The sequence below is a fragment of the Typopeltis vanoorti genome, chromosome 2 (genome assembly GCF_054136105.1).
Source record: "Typopeltis vanoorti isolate ZY-2024b chromosome 2, IOZ_Tvanoo_1.0, whole genome shotgun sequence".
Classification (NCBI taxonomy): Eukaryota; Metazoa; Arthropoda; class Arachnida; order Uropygi; family Thelyphonidae; genus Typopeltis; species Typopeltis vanoorti.
This window is the reverse complement of record NC_143550.1, coordinates 78,214,711-78,234,031: the sequence shown is the minus strand read 5'-3', so window position 1 is coordinate 78,234,031 and position 19,321 is coordinate 78,214,711. Positions and strand designations below refer to the sequence as shown.

Sequence of the window (19,321 nt, the reverse complement as noted above, 5' to 3'; positions counted from 1 at the left end):
AACAATAGTTGTATTCAGAAGTATAGTGCTTAAAGAATTAATTGAATGCCGGAGGGATGAACAACTGTGCATATAAAACCTAAAGTTAAGGAATTATTGTATTGCTTTATTTCATGAGTGATCGGTAGTACTTTATGCAACAACGTTTGTTTATGTGTATCGCGACCGATGATTAATTCAGTTATTGCTTAGAAGAATTATTTTAATGAGTGCTGTTTACTGTTCAAAGTGTTTACAGTTATAAAAAGTGTTTACGTATAAGTAAATGAAGAAAAGATTATTGGTAAGATTATTCCAACCTTAATATTTCTGTACAGAGAAGTGTGCGAGTTTCATCTTAGAATTCCCTGATACTAACAGTAACTATTGTGGAGAATTAGCCGAAGTGTAAAATTAAAAGTGATTGTTTGTGAAGAAATGTTACTGAAAATTTTATTGTATTTGGAATTTAAGGAACTGTGAGAAGACTGTAAAGTAGAGATAGCAGAATTACCATTGTCTGAGTTTGCATGACTGTATTACCAGGAAGGCTGAAGTGTTTCTAATAACTTAATTAGTGATTTGAAGTTAAGTGTAAAATTTGTGATTTTAAAATTAAATGTTTGGTTTTGTTAATCAAAAGTTGTATTTTGCCTGAATCTCTTTTACTGCACCATTCATAAAATATTCGAACCAAAGCGGGAGTGATAAAAAGGTTAAATATACTCGGCCAGTATTTATAATAACAACATATAAAGGAAGGGTAGTTGAGAGTTGGTTTATCTTCAATTCTTGAACTAATTCAGATATAAAGTGGCGCAGTCTTTAAATATAAATTTTCTTTATATTTGAATTAGAAATCAACTTGCAACATATCAATTAGTTAAGAACATCGTAATAGTAATCATGTCGGATCCAAAGTAAGGATTGACAAGAAGTAGGATCCAACACTGGAAACTCTATCCTAGAGATCAACAATGGAGCTTTTTCATTCTACTCCAGGCTTCAGTAAGTGGGATGGTGATCTCACATTTGGCAATGAAATTAATCTCCTACCTAAAAACAATTACAATCATCTATGCCTACAGTAGGAAAACCTTCATCCAGTGAAGATGGAGAGCGGATATTTTAACACATTAATATAAGATTGTGATTTTTTTGTTTGTTTGATATCTGTTTAAAATAAACTTTTCAAATCTGGCTACCTACAAAAGTCTTATGACTTTTAAAAATATAAATAAATTTTGATTACATCTGGTAATGAATTCTGCTTATGCAAATTGCCATCCTTTGGTTTACCTGCTATCTGTAATTGGCCAGCCAGCTTTGTCTGATGGTTTACTGTGTGTGTGTGTGTGTGTGTGTGTGTGTGTGTGTGTGTGTGTGTGTTGTGATGGATGGCTCCCTCTCTTTAAGTTTTGCTCCAATGCAGGAGTGCTTCATTGCTCTGTTCTTTTTACTATGTAAATGACCTACTCTCCTTCACTGCTTATCCTTATGCTAATACTCTACATTCATCCTACTTATTTGACAAACTATGCACTGCTCAGGCATCCTAGTCTTCAAGATCATCTTCAACCATCGCCTCAAACATTGGTATCCATACCATCCTTCAGTAGGGTGGGGTCAACATTCTGGTCATCATCGGTGCCACCAAAATGCAGTTTTGCCTTTTCTCTCACAAATCTGTAACAAATCTCCAGCTTCTCCTGGCATAAACACATCACATCATTTCTTTCCTCAGCTTCTAAAAAACTAGGCATCCTCTTCTGCTGAAGATGCCATTTTTCACCTGCCCATCTCTATTAACTCTGTACAAATCCCTCCTCCTATCCATAGAATACAGCTCCATTTAGGAAAGTATGCAAAATCTTCTAAAAATACTTGATTCTGACCAGTGGCAGAGAGCATTTCATATTGTTTCTCTCTTATAGGCTTACTTCAGCCTCTAGCTCATGTCTTACTGATGCATTGTTTCAGCACTGTGTCTGTTTTGCAGGTGGTACTTTCATGGTCACTGCTCTGCTGAACTGGCAGCCATAATTCTTCCACTTTCTATTGGACTTGTTAAAACAAGAGTAGCAACTATCCATTCATCCCTTTTCAGTTCAGCTGCAAACATACCAAACTCAATTTTTCTCTTCCTCTTTTATTCCATCTATCTCTTTATCTGGAACAGCCTCTCCATGACATTCTCCAACTACAACCTGCAACTCTTCAAGAAAAATGTCATGAAACTTCTTTCTCAGTCATCACTTTCACCCCACTCATGGCATGGATGTGTTTATAGGTTCTTTAACCTTTCGTATATGGAATTAGTATATACATTGAAAGGGGAAAAAATCTGTGAACCCCCCCCCCCCAAAAAAAAAGGGAATAGGTGGTACAACTCTTCCAACTCTGACTTTTGGAAATAGTACTTTCTCTTGTAGCATCATTTCAAAAGGCATGTTGTTGATCTTAGTGGAATTGAATTTAAAGATAATCTTCCAATTTTTAATCACTTATAATATGGTTATTATTAGTAAGGAAGGAGTCAGGTTTAATGTTACTTCATTTGCTGACCACTTCACTTTTATTGAAAGAAAATTTTAAAATTCAATAGGATTCAAATGTGAAAAGAAAGAAACGTCTCTCCAAGGTTTCCTCATTCGCTTCTCTATTTACTCCACTTCCTCCAGTAAAAAGAGTAGGAGCAGTAATTCAGGTAAAAATTGTTTTGTTACTTTGTTAATATAAAAGCATTATTGATATTAAAACAAAGGATTATAAGTATCCATTGTTGATTGTTAAAGAGAAGTTCCACCTGGTCTGTTACTTTCGAGAGCTTCACTTGGCGATTGCCAAGAATAGTCGATTCATACTGAAGGGGAGAAAGAAATGAAGGACGTATGAATTGGTCACCAACACACGAAATCATGTGCTTTATAGGTAAAAATTTTCTGTTATAAAAGCAAAATAGTTACCACTTTAAAAATTACAATGATTATAAAAGAGAAGTTAATTTTCCGACGTGTAGTAATAAACAACTCATCCCACAATATGGATTGATACCCTATTATCAGAATGGATTCTCCTTCTGTTGACATGCGCAGAAGTGTCGAAGGTTCTCGTATCTGTGGGCGTACTATAACACTTAAAGCCAGCTGTCAGGCCACTAAGACCTTAATCATAAGCACTATTCAAAGGCAAATATACACTTACTTTTTAAGTAACACAGTATTATGAGAGGTGTTTGTGTTGAATGTTTTTGTCTTAGAGACGTTAAATTTTACAGGCATAATTTTGCCACTTAATTATAAAATGATAATAGATATTTTTTATCCTTTCTTTTAATAGTTTTGGGTGCTAAGGTCAAGCCTTTTCATTTCTTTTCTTCATATTTGTACATAAGAATACATATATGCAAAATAAAATTTAATGGTTAAATAACTCATTTAACCATTAAATAACTCATTCCATCATCAGGGACGCAAAACTACAAACTGATGTGAAACAAGATAAGAACTTATATCAGTTGGCTAAATTTTAACTGTAATTGTCTCCTGTAAGCCTTTCTTTGGCTGAGGGTAGTACATAATAATTGTGCTGTGAATTCACATCTATGATATTCTATCTCTCTGTCATATTCTTTGATGCATTGCTCAACAGATTTTTTCCTTCTTTCCATTGTATGGGATCTTGCAATTGCACCTTAGATGATAAAATCCAGGGTATTTTGAAAGTCTGTTTAGGCTTTCTAATGAACGAGGTAAACAGTGATTTTATTTGCTTTTCCTTAAGAATTCTGGCAAGCTTTGCTGAAATAGAGCTGATATAGGGAGGAGAATTAAAACTCACTTCCTCGTTGTCAGAAGTGTGTTGTCTGTTGGAAAGGAGTCTAGAGATGGTATAAACCTACTATACATTTGTCATAACCATGCTATCTTCATGAGCCTCTGTAGCTCAGTCAACATAAATGAAGCCCTTTGGTCGGAAAGATCTGACTTTGATTCCCATCCTTCATCAACTAAAGGTGAGTTAGCTAGTCTCTTATGGAGGAAGAGGATTTTTTTTCATGAAACTTTGATTTTTTTGTCCCTCAGAACAGGCAAACCAGCCCCGTGAACACACACACACACACACACTGATTTACATCCATGAATACTTACGACAATATTGTGGAAGAGATAGGGTTCTCACCACATGTCGTTACTCTATAGTCAACCATGAGTCACATCATGTAGCCAATCTCCTGGATAGGAGATGACACATGAATGAGAGTACTATCTTCATGTGGTTCACATGATTCTTTAAGAGAATGATACCAAATTCTTTCGAATGCATTGAAAATCTTACACTATTGCTTCAACTGGAGTGAGAAAAATCTGAGCCTACTGAAATAGTGCCAGATCCTGAGCACTTGAATAATCAGAATCCTACATACTACCATGTTTCTTGACACCATGTCATTGGTTTGTTTAACCTCCCTACTAGCCAGGATGTATATGTACCTCCAGCAGAACTTGGATATGATGCATACAGTCTATTGAAAGAACATGGATAAGAAGTGTAAGTCTGCCACCATATTCATTGCAATATTAGATAATCTTTCATGCCGAGAACACTTAGACCAGATTAACTTGCATTTATAGCTGCATCTCAGTTGCCTTTAGCAAGAAATGCAGTTCCTTACTATATGCTGGGTGACTGGAATCTTAGTTATATTAGATGGAAATACCTACAAATTATTTTTATATTTTCTACTTCGTTTATTGTATAATTATAGCTTTTAATGTCAAGACAAAATAAGAGATCCTTTCATACTTTCTCCACTTAAATATTGTATCACCTTGGAAAATCAGTATCATCAATTTTTTTTTTTTTTTTGCTAATTGGGTCTAATCTTTTAGTCACCAATGTATTTTATTTGTGCTCAAAGAACTTGATTTAAGATAATTATTTTTGTCAGATATTTTATAAATTATGAAAATCCGAATCTTAAAAAAATGGGGGATATGTTCAAACACTGATTCTTGTGGTACACCACTTGTTACCTTAAATCTTGCAGACTCACATCTCCAGTATACTACGTTTTGATACATCAGTCAGCCATCCTCTTATCCATGTTAATATTCTTTGACCCAAACCCATTTTCTCCAATTTCTGCAACAGTCTACCATGCTGCAATCTGTCAAAAGCCTTAGGAAAATCCAAAAGTATCATGGTATATCCATTCCCTTGTCTAGTTCAATGGTAACATTATTATAGAATGTGAACAAGTTGCTAAAACATGATCTTCCCTTAGTAAACTCATTGCAAAGTAGAGATTCACTGTCAACCCATTTCTCAATGCGAGCCCTAACTAACTTTTCCAAAATCTTCAGCACCACTCCTGATATACCAATTGGTCAATAATTGGATACATCGGTCTTTGCACCACCCTTGTGCAATGGAATTACCATACATTCTTTCCATTTCTGTGGACTCTTCCCTGTTCTGAGACTCATATTAAATAGCCTGGTCAAAGGAATAGCCAATTCAGGTGAACACTTTTAGCACACGTACTGATATCCCATCAGTCTCTGTTGCTGAATTCTTATTCAGTTCAGTTTATGCAACAGCTCTGATACCTCGTCCTCATACACCTGAGTTTCTTCATCCAGTGAAGAGGATGAAGAAACTCAGGATTGAGTTAATGTCAATTAGCATTGAGCTCAGTGTTGCATACACAGGTTGATAGCTTTTAACAAAATGGACACTCATTAGTTGAACAAACTCTTCTGCATCTGTAACCCTCACACCATCTGCATTTAGAAGAGTTATTCTTTCATATTCTTTTTTTTTACTTGCAGCATATTGATAGAATTCTTGGGTTGTCTTTAGCATGCAGAGCCAGTTTCTTTTCTGCTGCTTATAATTTTCATAATGCACATCAACCTTATGCACACAGTATTTCTTCCACATCATCCGTTTCTTACGAATCTCTTGCTTAATAAGATTACACATCCATTTGACTCCTACCCTATTTATTTTTAGAACTCTTGGTACACACTATGATATCACATAATTTTAAGTATTTTTTAAATGCTTCCCATGCACTGCCGATATTCTTCCCATCCATCAACCAATCCCATTCCACTGAACTTAGTATACTCCTCAGTTGGACATAATTTATGTGACATATTATAATGTGAACCAATTTTGAAGTAGTGACACTTTTGCTACAGTTCATCATTCAAAATACGTATAGGTGCCTGTGCCAAAAGTGAAATTTCATTTCCCAATTTTTCACAGTAGAATTAAAATTATAATTATTATTAGTAGCTGTAGCAGTATTTTACTAAAAGCGGAATAAAGGGACTCTTATTATGTCCATATTAATTTATATTAAAGAACTTATTTTGTTATTATAATCTTCTATTATTCTCATTCACCTAGGAAGAACAAATGAAAGTTAGATTAACTATTATGTCGTTATCAAATTTCATTTCTAATGGAAAAGAAAGAAAAATTTTAGAAAAAACTACATAGCAATCCTCAACAGAAGATGATCATATCTCATATTATTCAAATTTTGTTTCTTGAAATCCCAGTTTTATCAGGATTTTTATTTATTTCTTTATTTAATTTTTTTGAAACATTCTGTGTAACACAATCCTGCATAATGCAATTGGTTTTTGAAATGTGCCTATTATAAGTCCTTTTTAGTAAATAAGAGTACAGTTTGCCAATGGTGAAACTTTGTCTTTTAAATTTTCGTAGCAATGTGTGCAATAGATGAAACTTTCAAAGTAGCACTAATATTTTATTATTGTACTGATACTTTGAAAATATTCATTTTCAAAGAATTATGAATATGTGCTCTGAATATGTCATAATGTTATGGCATATTCAGAGGGGGAAAAAAAGATTCTGTATAAGCAAGTGCAAAAATTAAAAAAAAAAAAAATTCATGTTGTTCAGCTTCCTTCATTTTTTTAAGGAAAAAAAATACCTACATATCTAACTTTCATGACATAAAGATAATTTAAGTACAGACAACAACAGGTAATCTATTTGTAAAAAAAAAATACAATAATTTTAGATGATCCCTATTCCCTAACCAACTGAATACTGTGTTTAGAAAGAAAAGAAAGTGGTGGTTGGAATAATGAACTAGCAAAGGAATTGTATGGATAGGTATAGGTAAGAGAATCTATTTCGTTGTGTAAATAATCTTATTTCATTTCTGGGTAAAATGAAGGTATAGATTTTGGATACTAATATCTGAAATACACACACACTGCAAAAAGTATGAAATTAGGAAAAAAGTACATACAATCTAACCACAGATGGAAAAACTGCTCGACACTTCTGCACATGGCAGAAGGCGAATGCATCCTGATAATAGGGTAAACAACGCATTTCGTGGGATGGGTGTTTATTATTATGTCAGAAAATTAGCTTTTCTTTTATGAAAACTCTAGTTTTTAAAGTGGTAACTATTTTACTTGTATAACAGTTGGAAAATGTACGTATAAAGCACGCGATTTTGCGTGTTTGTGACGAATTCGTACATCACCTTATTCTTTTCTCCTCTTCAACATGAATTGTCTTCTTGGTGCTGTGCCAGCTAGGGTTCTTGCAACTTTGGGCAGACTATATAATTCAGTTACTGTGAGTGGTCATGGCGAGGGGTTGGGATGGGGGTTATGATTGGAATACTTCAAAACAAATATAAAATTTAAATCAATTATGCATAGAACACTTCTCAGATATTTTCACCACATTTTGAAATGGTTAAGAAAGAATTATTAGTGAAATGAGTGCTCTACAGATAACAACAATAATCTGTTTTGTTTTTTAACTACATTTATACCACAGCATGTAAATTTATAATATTTTAAAAATTAGCCTCAAAATAAGAATGTAATGCAATTTAATATATTTTCTTGCTCAGAAAAGGAAAGAGTTGTTCACAAACAACAATGTATCTAAATCTGTAAGCATAACGACATGACTTACATTCTATAGATAATAGTGCAAGAAAAAAAAAAGTAATGTTCAAACCATATTTATTTCAGTAAATGTTTCTTGATAGTATCTTTTCTTCAGAATATTTTAAACTAATTTTTAATGCAAGCTTTGGAAATTAACTTGAAAATAATTTCCACAATATTTTCAATAACACATCTCCCAAAGTGAATATATGTCTTGGAAACAAACCAAAATGTGTACTTGGAATTTCCTAATAGAGGAAATGCCAGGTAACACAGTTCACTTTTTAAGTCAAGAGGTCATAAAGGTTGCAACTCTGCTATAGTTAATGTCATTCTTGCAATTATTTCCAATGTTCAGTTAGCAAAAATAGCAAGAACATAATCATTTGCACTTTCTTTTCAAAAAACAAGAGCATTATAAATATTTCATTCTGAAACATCACTCAATGAAAAAGAGAATACTGCATATTTTTCTTATTCTTATTATTAAATGGTATTTTCTTATAGCCCCATGGGACTATAAGAAAATACCTGTTACAGGCAAAATCCCTATCAATACAGAGCATATAGACATCAGCAAGGAACAAATAAAACAAGTGAAAAGCTTTAAATATTTAGGAAGCCTAATAACAGAAGATGGCAGAACAAGAGAAGACATAAGATCAAGAATAAACAACGCAAAAGACCAATTCTCTAAGATGAAAAACATTTTAACAGGAAACCTCAACCTACAATTTAAAAAAAAATTAGTAAAGACATTGATATGGAACATTGCACTGTATGGATGTGAAACCTGGATTCTAGGCAGAGAAGATGTAAGAAGTTTGGAGGCTTTTGAAATGTGGTGCTGGCGTCGCATGAACAAAATAAAATGGACAGAAAAAAAATCAAACCAACAAGTCCTGAGAGAGAGAGATAAACGAAACAAGAACTCAAATAAAATCGATCAAAATTAGAAGGGATAGGTGGTTTGGACATATACTTTGACATGATGGACTTGTGAAAAGAATAACTGAAGGCAAAATAGAGGGGAAAAGAAGAGGCAGACCAAGGAAAAGCTTTCTTGACCAAGTCAAAGACAGCACGGGTTTGAGGAGTTACCAGGCGGTTAAGAAGAAAGCCAATGACAGTGTGGAATGGAGGAAATTGCTGCTGAGCTACCAGTCCCAAGACTGATGCAACTGATGATGATGATTTTCTTATAGTACAAGGAAGAAATCACTGCACATTAAAACATACATTTATTGCTGGTTTAGATACATGGCATTTTTGATGTATCTATGCTTTCACTACTATTTTACGCTAAAATGTATTAGCATGTAATATGAGGAAATTTATATTATACTGCGCCACCCTATATTCAGATTAGTCCAAATAATATGGAAGAATCAATCATCAGCTATATTTATATTATCACCTTATTTCCAGGCCGAGGTTGTTAATAGCATTAAGGCTACCGCAAAGGTCTGATTAATTTTATGAGCGGTGCAATGGAAGAAAATCAGGAAAACACCAAGTTTAATTCTACAGAAGAAAACATTTAATGTGGAATGGTACAACATAACACACAAGTATAACAATCTGCAAAAAGTTATCCAATTAGAATTTACAAGAATACATATTCAGATATTAGAAACTTCTAAGTTAGGATTGTGGATTGTGACTAATGTTGACATGTCTTAATTCTAAAGCTTTAGTATTTCTTTCACATAGTTCTCTCTATCCAATTGGATGAATTATATCATAAATATATTAATTCAGATTAAAGTATTCAGAATAATTATAATCCATTAACTATTCAAACCTTCATTTCTCAGTTCTTTATGCTTAGTCAATCAAGTTGAGATTAGTTCTTAAAAGTTTAAGCTTCCAAATGTTACAGTAACTAATCTTATGACAGGTTACATTGTATTCTTTCTCAGTCAGCTAACATTTAATAGAACAACATAACACTTATTGCTTTGAGGGGAAAGTACTTCAATACATCTAACATCCGACCATTGACTGACATAATACCACAGCTAAGATCAAAATATATCTGACGGAATTAACTGATATTGCTTCACAAGTCATAGAAAGGACAACTCTTATCAGGTTACCACTTCTAAACATCGAATTCGCATAGGCACAATTGGATTTCTTATTGACTTTTACTTTATGGCAATACAATTTAAAAGAAATCTTCCAGTATAATAACTGAATTATAGACACAGAAATACATAAGGCTTGATGCACTTGGTTTAAGTTATTTACTGATTCCTTATTTTCTTTTATGTATTGACTTCAGTTCTGCACTATTCTTCCATTAACTATTAGGAAATTATTGAAGTATCAGAATTCCTATAGGAGTAATTCCAAATACCTATTAATTCCTTGTCCTTTCCTAGACGATTTTCGGCATATATCAACTCCCCTTCTGCCACTCACTACCGATCTCTATGCTGTCTCGAGGGCATCTCTCTTTTTACTTTTTCTTTCCAATCAACTACGTTCTCCTTTTCCCACCAAAATCCGGCTTTAACCCATTTGGTTATATCAACTGGCTTTTCTCTTTATACACAGTAGCTCACGCTCTCCGCACAAGCTAACTAAAATAAACTCCGTTTCTCTGTTAGTAGCCAATCAAATCTCATCAGTAGAATTCCATAAAATTACCTTTACTTATAGAAATAACAAAAAAATACATATCACGGTTCACATAAGGTATATTTAAGTTTATATACACAAAGTTTCTTATAATAAATTTTACAGAATTAAGTAAATAAATTGAATGTCATTTTTATATAGAGTCTTTTTATTATCATCATCATCATCAAATTCCTGCTATGTACCCTCAAAGGGTGTACAGGATATGATAGTACTACATGAAAAATTTACATCATTATTAATTTCCTATCTACAATTTTCCTCCAAATCAGTCTATTACTTGTCAAGACTCCAACATTATCAGAACTTATATTTCTATCGTCTAAGGCACTTTGTATCGTATCAATCCACCTATATCTTGGTCTTCCTCTGGGTCGTTTTGCTGCCAACCTGGCAGAGAACACTTGTTTTGCTAATCTTTCCTCACCCATTCTGTTTAAGTGACCATACCACCTGAGATTAGCTCTGCTAACGCATTCCTGGATGCTGACAATGTCAAGTTCTTTCCTAATATCCTCGTTTTTAATATATTGCCATTGATGCCATCTGTTCACGCCTCTAATCTTTCTCAGGACTCTCATATCTGTGGTCGATAGTCTTTGGTCAAGTGTTTTACTTCTGACCCAGCTCTCAGATCCATAAGTTAAAACTGGTTTGAACACTGTCTTGTATACAGCTAATTTAGTGTTCTGACTAATTTCTCTCTTATTCCATATGAATTTATTCAATTGACTTCCCACCATACCAGCTTTGCTGATTCTGTTGTCTATTTCTATATTTAATTTACCATCTTCAGTAAAAATCGTGCCTAAATAGCTGAAATGTTTTACTTGTTCCACAGGTTCTCCGTTCACAACACAGTTGACATTTTCAATGATTCTGCCTATTTTCATTGTCTTTGTCTTTTTATTGCTGACCTTCATACCATATCTATTACAACAGCTATTCAATTTAGTCAGAGAATCTTGCAGACTTGTAGCGGATTTATTTAGAAGTATAACATCGTCTGCATAAAGCACAGAGCTGACATTAACATCTCCAATTCTGATATCATATTTAATACCACTTTCCTTCATAATGTGATCCATATAGATAATGAATAACAGACGGGATAATGTACATCCTTGTCTCACACCAGATTCAACATTAAACCATCTTCCTGTATGTACTTACTTCAATTCTAACTGCTGACTTACAACTCAAATAAAGACCAAGTATTGCTTGATATAATGCCCCATTGACACCATATAACTGCAGCGTATTGAATAGCTTCTCTCTTGGCACCTTGTCATATGCCTTTTCCAAATCGACAAAACTTAAATACAGATCTTTGTTATATTCCCATGCTTTCTGAACTATTTGTCGTAAAGTGAAGATCTGATCCTGAGAGCCTCTATTTGGCCTGAATCCAGCTTGTTCTTCACCAAGCTTTTCTTCTAAAATTCTTCTCAACCATTTCTCAAGTATACTTGCATAGATCTTGCCAGGAACACTCAGTAGGGAAATACCTCTGTAATTCTCACATGCAGTTTTATTTCCCTTTTTATATATGGGTACTATGAGAGCTCTACTCCAATCATCGGGAATTCGTCCCTCTGTCCAGGCCTTCTGAACTATGCAGTGGAGCCACTGTAAGACTCATATACCACCATACTTCAGCATTTCTGATCGAATATCATCTACTCCTGCTGCCTTTCCACATTTCAAGCCTTTGATGGCTTTTTCTACCTCAAGTATGGATATGTATTCCTGACTGCATGCCTGGTCAGTGTTTTTTAGCACTGTGCTGTCATCACTGCTTGTTTCATTTAGATGTTTTTCAAAGTAATTACTCCATACTTCAAGGATATCTTTTTCTTCCATTTTCATGTCACCTTTATCATCTCTAACTCCTTTTACAGCACACTTTCCTCCATTCCTATGCTTCTTCAACAACCTCCAGAATATTTTGCCACCTTCTTGATATTTATTTTCTATATTCTTGCCAAAGTCCTCCCATGACTTTTGTTTAGCTAGTTTTACACAGTGTTTAGCATTCTTGCATCTGTCTCTATATTCTCTAAGAGCACAAGCTGACTTATTTGACAGGAACTTTTGATATGCTTTCTTCTTTTCCTTCACTGCCTCTTTAACTTCCTGTGTCCACCAGGGAGTTTTTTTATCGTTACAGACAACCTCACCACATACCTCTCTGGCAGAATCAATCAATGTTTTCTTCAGAGTTTGCCACTGAATCTCCAAGGTTTTATTCCTGTTCTCAAACTCTTTCATTTTTTGTTCAATAATCTTTGTGTATTTTGGTGTACAGTTCACATCTGAGAGCTGCTCAACTTTTATTCGCTTTAAAACTTTCTTACATGTTATTCTTTTCAATATGAAATTCAATTTTATCGTGCTCAAGACTAAATAGTGATCATTTCCAATTTCAAATCCTCTGTACACTCTGGTGTCCTGCACCAGGGAGAAAACATCACTATCAACAATAACATAGTCAATGAGACTTTTCTTATTCCTAGCCTCTTCTCTCCATGTGAATTTGTGCACATTTTTATGTTGGAACATGGTGTTAGTAATAACCAGTCCATGTCCTGAGCAGAAATCCAACAGATATTTGCCATTATTATTAGCTTTGCTCTTTTCTCCAAATTTTCCCAAAATATTTTTGTATGTCTCAGAATCAGTTCCTACTCTGCTATTTAGATCCCCAACAAGGACCAACTTTTCATTTTTCATTGTGTCAGTGACTTTTTCTAAAGCCTCAAAAAATTCCTCCACTTCTACCTTAGTAGAACCTTCTGTGGGACCATAGGCACAAATAAGTCTCATTGTGCAGTTCCCCATTCTCATATTTGCTCACATTACTCTACTTGAGACTGACTGCCATTCAAGAAGATCAGCCTCGTAATTTGTGTTGAATACTATGGCTACTCCTTCTTTTCCTTGATTGTCATTGCCTGAATATAACATTTTGTATTTATTGCTCAGAAAGATCTCACCAGTTTTGGTCTTTTTTGTTTCGGTCACCCCGATTATGTCGATCTGGTACTTATCTAATTCCTCAGCTAGCTCCATTTCTTTGCCAATCAGGATTCTTATGTTGATAGTACCGATCTTTAACTCTGGTGATGTTGAGTTGGTGTTTGTTTTCAGATTTGTTCCAGTAGCTGACTTTTCACTGTTCGCCCTGGTTCCTTGGCGAAAACAACGCGGGCCTTGTTTAACCGTGCGACTCCCCAGCCGGCATGAAATTTTGTCATGTCGTACCACCGTTTTTAATTTTGGTTTAACCAATAAGAATACAATTTGGTCGGCTAAATCCCAAATTGCCAGCCCATCCTCATTTGTTCATTATCCAAGTAGATACCCAACAGGGTGCACCACGAGAAGGTGAGGATTGGACATTAGGTCAGAAGCCCTGGTCGGTTCTCCGCATTCCTTTAAAGGCTATGTGGAGGTCTCCTCTCAGTTATACAGCTTTGACCCTTAAGCACCCCTGTCTTTTTATTACTATTACATATTCTAAGATTATATAATTAATTTATAACAAACAAAACTCAAAGCATTTATATGAATAATATTTACAAGTCTTGCTTATGACATGGTAGATTATGTTAATTATGAATGAAGTATTATAATATATAAAATATCTTCATTCACAATTTAACATTATAACATTATATAATGTTATAAATTAATTATACTTATTATATTATAAACTCTGAAAGAAATATTTAATTCTCTTTAGGATGTCTGCTAATCAGTCATTTTAAAATGAAACAAGACATTGCTGATGTATTCTGCACTACTGCTTGAGACTCTTTAGTGTGACTTCTGTTCTTTCTTTTTCTTTCTCAATAGCAAGAATAATCTAAGCTTTTAGTCTTTTTCTCCAACTGAGAGGATTATTATCTAGTATTTCCAAGGCAGCTTATTTCAGAAATGACAACTAGCAATAGTAAAAGTAGTAATATTTGAAATTGTTTTAAGAAAAAAAAAATACAAAACAAAAAATAACACTATTGAACATTTTTTTGTGGCATAAATATAAACAGTTTTTAGATGGTGAAAATATAACACAGTGTTTATAAAACTTCAAAGTATTTCAGCAAATAACTCAATAAACCGATTGTAGATTGTAAAAAAATATTCTGGAATTAGAACTATCTGCTTTGACTGATATATGAAGAAAGGGAAGTTGGGATGAAAAAATTGTTATGTTAATATTTATAAATAGCCTTTGCAGTGCAGTTGGAAGAATGACGGTTTCTTATGGCCTTGGATTGGAAATGGCCTGAGTTTGATTCTCATTGTTATGAGAGGAATCTTTAAATGGACTTTTTCAGTTGAAGGTGAGTCAGCTGATCTCATTTGGAGGTAGCAGAGTTTTTCTCCCAGAAAAAGTGCTCATCTTTTCAATGTGGCTTTAGGCAGTCTCTCCAACAATATTTGACTCACTGCAAAAGCAAAAACCAGCCAGAAAAACCAAGAACCACTTGCTAATAAATAGATGGGTTGTTAACATATCTGGACATTTCTTCACCCCGCAGAAACTTAAGTACTTACAAAAGGATATGATTATGCTATAGTGTCAAAAAGAATTCCATATCTGGATTTTCTATATAACATTGAGAGGAAGCTGACCACTTTCTCAAGTGATGATGCTAATAAACTGTGAAGTCTCTATAAAAACTCTGAAGTCTTCCTCTCCCAAACTTTTTTTAGGTGAAATCAAAGCTTCAAAATCCTTGAGACATAATAACCATCTCACCATAACGAAAAAAGACATGGTATAGACTCCTCCACCTATCACTAAACACGTCTCTGTGAAGAAAGAATTCATAAGATTTTCTGACAAAAATAAAAAAAACGTAACCTTTTGGCCTATAGACTTCATGGTTAACTTTGATGTTCAATTCTTATTTTCCAGTATACCTCTGGCTGACCCTCCAACTGTTATCAGAGGAGTTCTCTCCAGATATCGTTGATCTGTTTGACTTTGTCATGCACTCAGGCTATTTCATCTCCAGAAACCAATTCTAAAAACACATTGAAAGAACCACTATGGGAAGTCCCTTGTCACCTGCACTTGCCAATTTCTACTTAGAGCATATTGAAGAATCGCTATTCTCTTTGATACAATCCCAACCCTCCCTTTAGATTCAATATGCAGATGATGTATTTGCTGTTCTGGCCAGACTTAGGAGGAACTCTACCTTTTTAACCAAAATCAGCAGCCTTTATTCACCAATCACTTTCACTATGGAAAAAGAAAGGATGGAAAATTAGACTTCCTTGTTCTGCTTTGCCATGCCCCTTCTAGAATACTTGTTACTTCTGTTCACCATAAACTTACCTTCGCAGGCTGCCTACATACAACAAGATTCAGCACATCATTTGAAAAGATCAGCACTTAAGATTGAAGATATTGTCTCTTGAAGAAAGGAGATGGTGCAAATATTGAGAGTGAATATTGAGTAAGTGTCATTCTACCTTTGATTCTTACAAGCCTATCCCAAATAACTCTGTATTGCTAGTTCCTATCCCATACATTGCAAGTATCTATCTCTGAGATGATTGCTAAGATCTTGAAAAGATTTATCTGCTACATTTTTCTCTTTCAATAAAATCTCTGCTTGGTTACCATTCACAAAAGGTAAACAGTCCCCACCCCCCCTCTCTTCCTTCCTGGTGTTTACCAGGTACAGTGTGAGTGCTTCTGCTCTTGCTTTGGATAAACAGGATCTTATCAAACAGCAATAAATATGAAAAATCTGGCTTTGCCCAGGATGGAGTGGAAAGTGATCATGATTTCTTGTGATCCAGTACTAGCCTTTTACATCAAGTGTAGGTGTAGGTTTGTTTAAAGCGAGTGCTGAATCACTTCTACACCCAAAATTAAATCGAAATGACTGCCTCACTCTTGCCAAGATTTGGAGAGTCTCATCCTCATAAATGGTAAGCAGTAGTGTGTTCCTTCCATTTTAATTAATTTAATTTTTTTAAAATTTAATTTAATATAGTGCTGTGTCATTCATTTCATTATGTAAATTAAATTTTATTTCAAATCACTTAAGTTTAAATTTGTGCCTTAATTGTAATCTTATTTTACTGTAAACAACCCACTAAGTGTGATTCCACGTCGTAGCTCAGCTCTGTAAATAGGATTGACATTCTTTGGTCTAGCTTCTCCTTGTGATTATGCTGATGCACTGATAATAACAAGTTAGTTTCTTGTTGAAACATTTACAACAATAATAAAAAAAAATCATTATTAAAAAAATCATTATGGGGTCTTATCAAGGCTCGATAAAGAGGAACAGTAACCTGCTTATCTCTGCTCATCAAAGTATTCTTCAGTAACCAAGTGATCTGATGAGCTGCTTTAGCCACTTTTGCTATGTGCTCCTCCCCCTCAAATTTTAACTCCTTATCCACTAACACTCCCAAGTCTCTGACTTCATCAATTTCCTGGAGTACAGTTACACCAATGTGTATTGATGGAGCTGTACTTCAGGAAGTTATTCAGAAAGTGACAGTTAAGAAGTTAAAGCAGTTAGTGGAAGAAGCACTCTTTCTTGTGGCACTGCTTTGCTTGATGGAGATTTGACATAAGTATGATCTGTTAAGTACAGCTGTCTGGATATTTTTTGTTCCCCACCCATCTTGCTGATATATAATAGAAGTCATCAAGAACTTTCTGTGGATGAAGTTTGCCGTAAAAAGAACACATTTTAAAGCACAACAAATATTGAGGAAATGTACATGAAGAGATTTAGCAAAGTATTCTGAATGATGCAAACATTCAATTGCATGCTACTGAGATTTTTATGCAGAAAAGAAAATGCTCAGACTAAGTTCAGTAACTGTTCAGACTAAGTTGGACAAATTTTACATATTTTTAAAGAACTCATTCCTCCTGCATTCTTACCCCCCCACCACCACCAAGGATGAACTAAACCATCTGCAAGTTATGCATATGGTGAACCATCATCAGAGTGCTTTGTTGCAATAAATTGGAAGAATTTATCATTGATTATCTAACCTCTTCTGCTTCCTTTGATGGATCGTCCAATTAATAAAGTAGTAGTTTCAAAGAATTGCTATTGCTCCATATGTTTTCAGCTGATTACTTGCCTGATATGTTAAGCACTGCTGTAATAATTAAGACTGTGCCATTTGTAATCTTATAAACGTTCTGTATTTGTATTATTACCCTGCTTCACCTTTAATTTCTTTTATTTACTTATTTGGGAATGAATGACTGCCTTAACTATTGGCTGCTGCAATATATGTATTTCTACTATATCTCATTTCTCATACTCTATAGTCTAACAAATTTATTTGTTTTGCGACTGCACCAGTTAGACTATATATTAAGTGTGAGATTATAAGATCTTAAACCAAAGACAAAGCAGATATCATTATTATTCTCTGCTTATATATATATATATATGTATGTATCCTTACCTTAAATTAGTCGTGGCTTAATTATAAATCATCTAAACTTCTATCTTATGCAGGTTTGAATTTATTTAGGATAGTGTATTTACAGAATCAGTCCAATGTGTTGTTCACAAAACATTTAAGTCAATGGGAAATAATTACAGAATGAGTCACAAAGTCATTACAATTCTCTTGCTAGTCTCAATTCTTTCTAATCTAACCTTAGTTCTAAGTTAATTCACAATCTAGCATAACATTAACTTAATATAAGGCATACCTTGTTTAAGCCTAATTCAACATTAATATACATTATCTCGTTAACATAGACACTTAACATACATTCTTGTTCAGTATTATAACTACTTATAATTCTTGTTAAACACGCTATCTTTCACATTAACCTTTTTGTTCACAGTTAAGTGCTCCTTTCTTTCTTTCTGCTTGCTGACTCATTCCTGATTTCTTGCTAAATTTTTTCTTTGTCCGAGATGTCGACTCTGTCTTTGTCTTATAGGACCCTTAACATGGCAGCGATGTGTAGCTTTCTTTCTTTTTGAGACAATCAACACAATAGTTTCTCACGTAGCGACTGACCCAGGTAAAGACTCGAAACTCACAATCATCTCCTTAGATTCCTGGCAGTGAACTTAGCGTGATGGTGGACCCAGGTAAGAGAAGAAATAGAAAACTCTAAGACAAACTTCTTCTCTTTCGATTCCCGACATCAACCTTATGGGACGGTGGACCCAGGTAAGAGAAGGTTTGAGAAACCTAAGACAAAATTCCTTCTAGACGACTTGCCTTATATAGACCTGGACTTCTGTTGTGCGCATGCACGCATCTCTCGAAATGGTCACGTTTTGAACCTTCTGACACGTTGATGTCATTCTCCGCATATCTTTGGAATTCTTTATCCATGGCAATTCTTGGAATTCTTTACTATGGTCAGTTATTGACCTTTGGACATGATGACGTCATTCTTCGTGCATCTTTGGAAATTTCCATCTGTGACAATTCCTGGAATTCTTCACTATTTTTATAACTAGACTTACTGATTGAACATTAGTTAATATCGTTACATGATGATGTCACGAGTCACATTATTTTAACAAAAGCTCAATACAATATTATTACAAAAAAGATTATTTCAGTCAAAAATTAACATTTCTCTAAGTACATTCTCCTAAACAAAAAACATGTAAAAAATGATCATGATAAGTCACACATCATGAGAGAGAAGTGAACGATTGTCACTCACAGATGCACTGTACATTGATGTTTCATTATTTATT

General features: G+C 34.2%; 1 protein-coding gene across 2 annotated transcripts in view; it reads left to right on the top strand.

Moving 5' to 3' along the window:
• Window positions 1–19,321, top strand: part of LOC150109200 (rho guanine nucleotide exchange factor 3-like) — a 235,143-nt gene that overhangs the window by 50,335 nt on the left and 165,487 nt on the right. The window contains exon 4 of one of the 2 annotated variants that reach the window (XM_090406208.1): window positions 2,585–2,686. The exons of the other annotated variant lie outside the window; for it this stretch is intronic. Within the exon in view, the coding sequence (XP_090262334.1) occupies window positions 2,585–2,686 (102 nt within the window). The remainder of the gene's footprint in view (window positions 1–2,584; window positions 2,687–19,321) is intronic. 2 annotated transcript variants of the gene reach the window in all.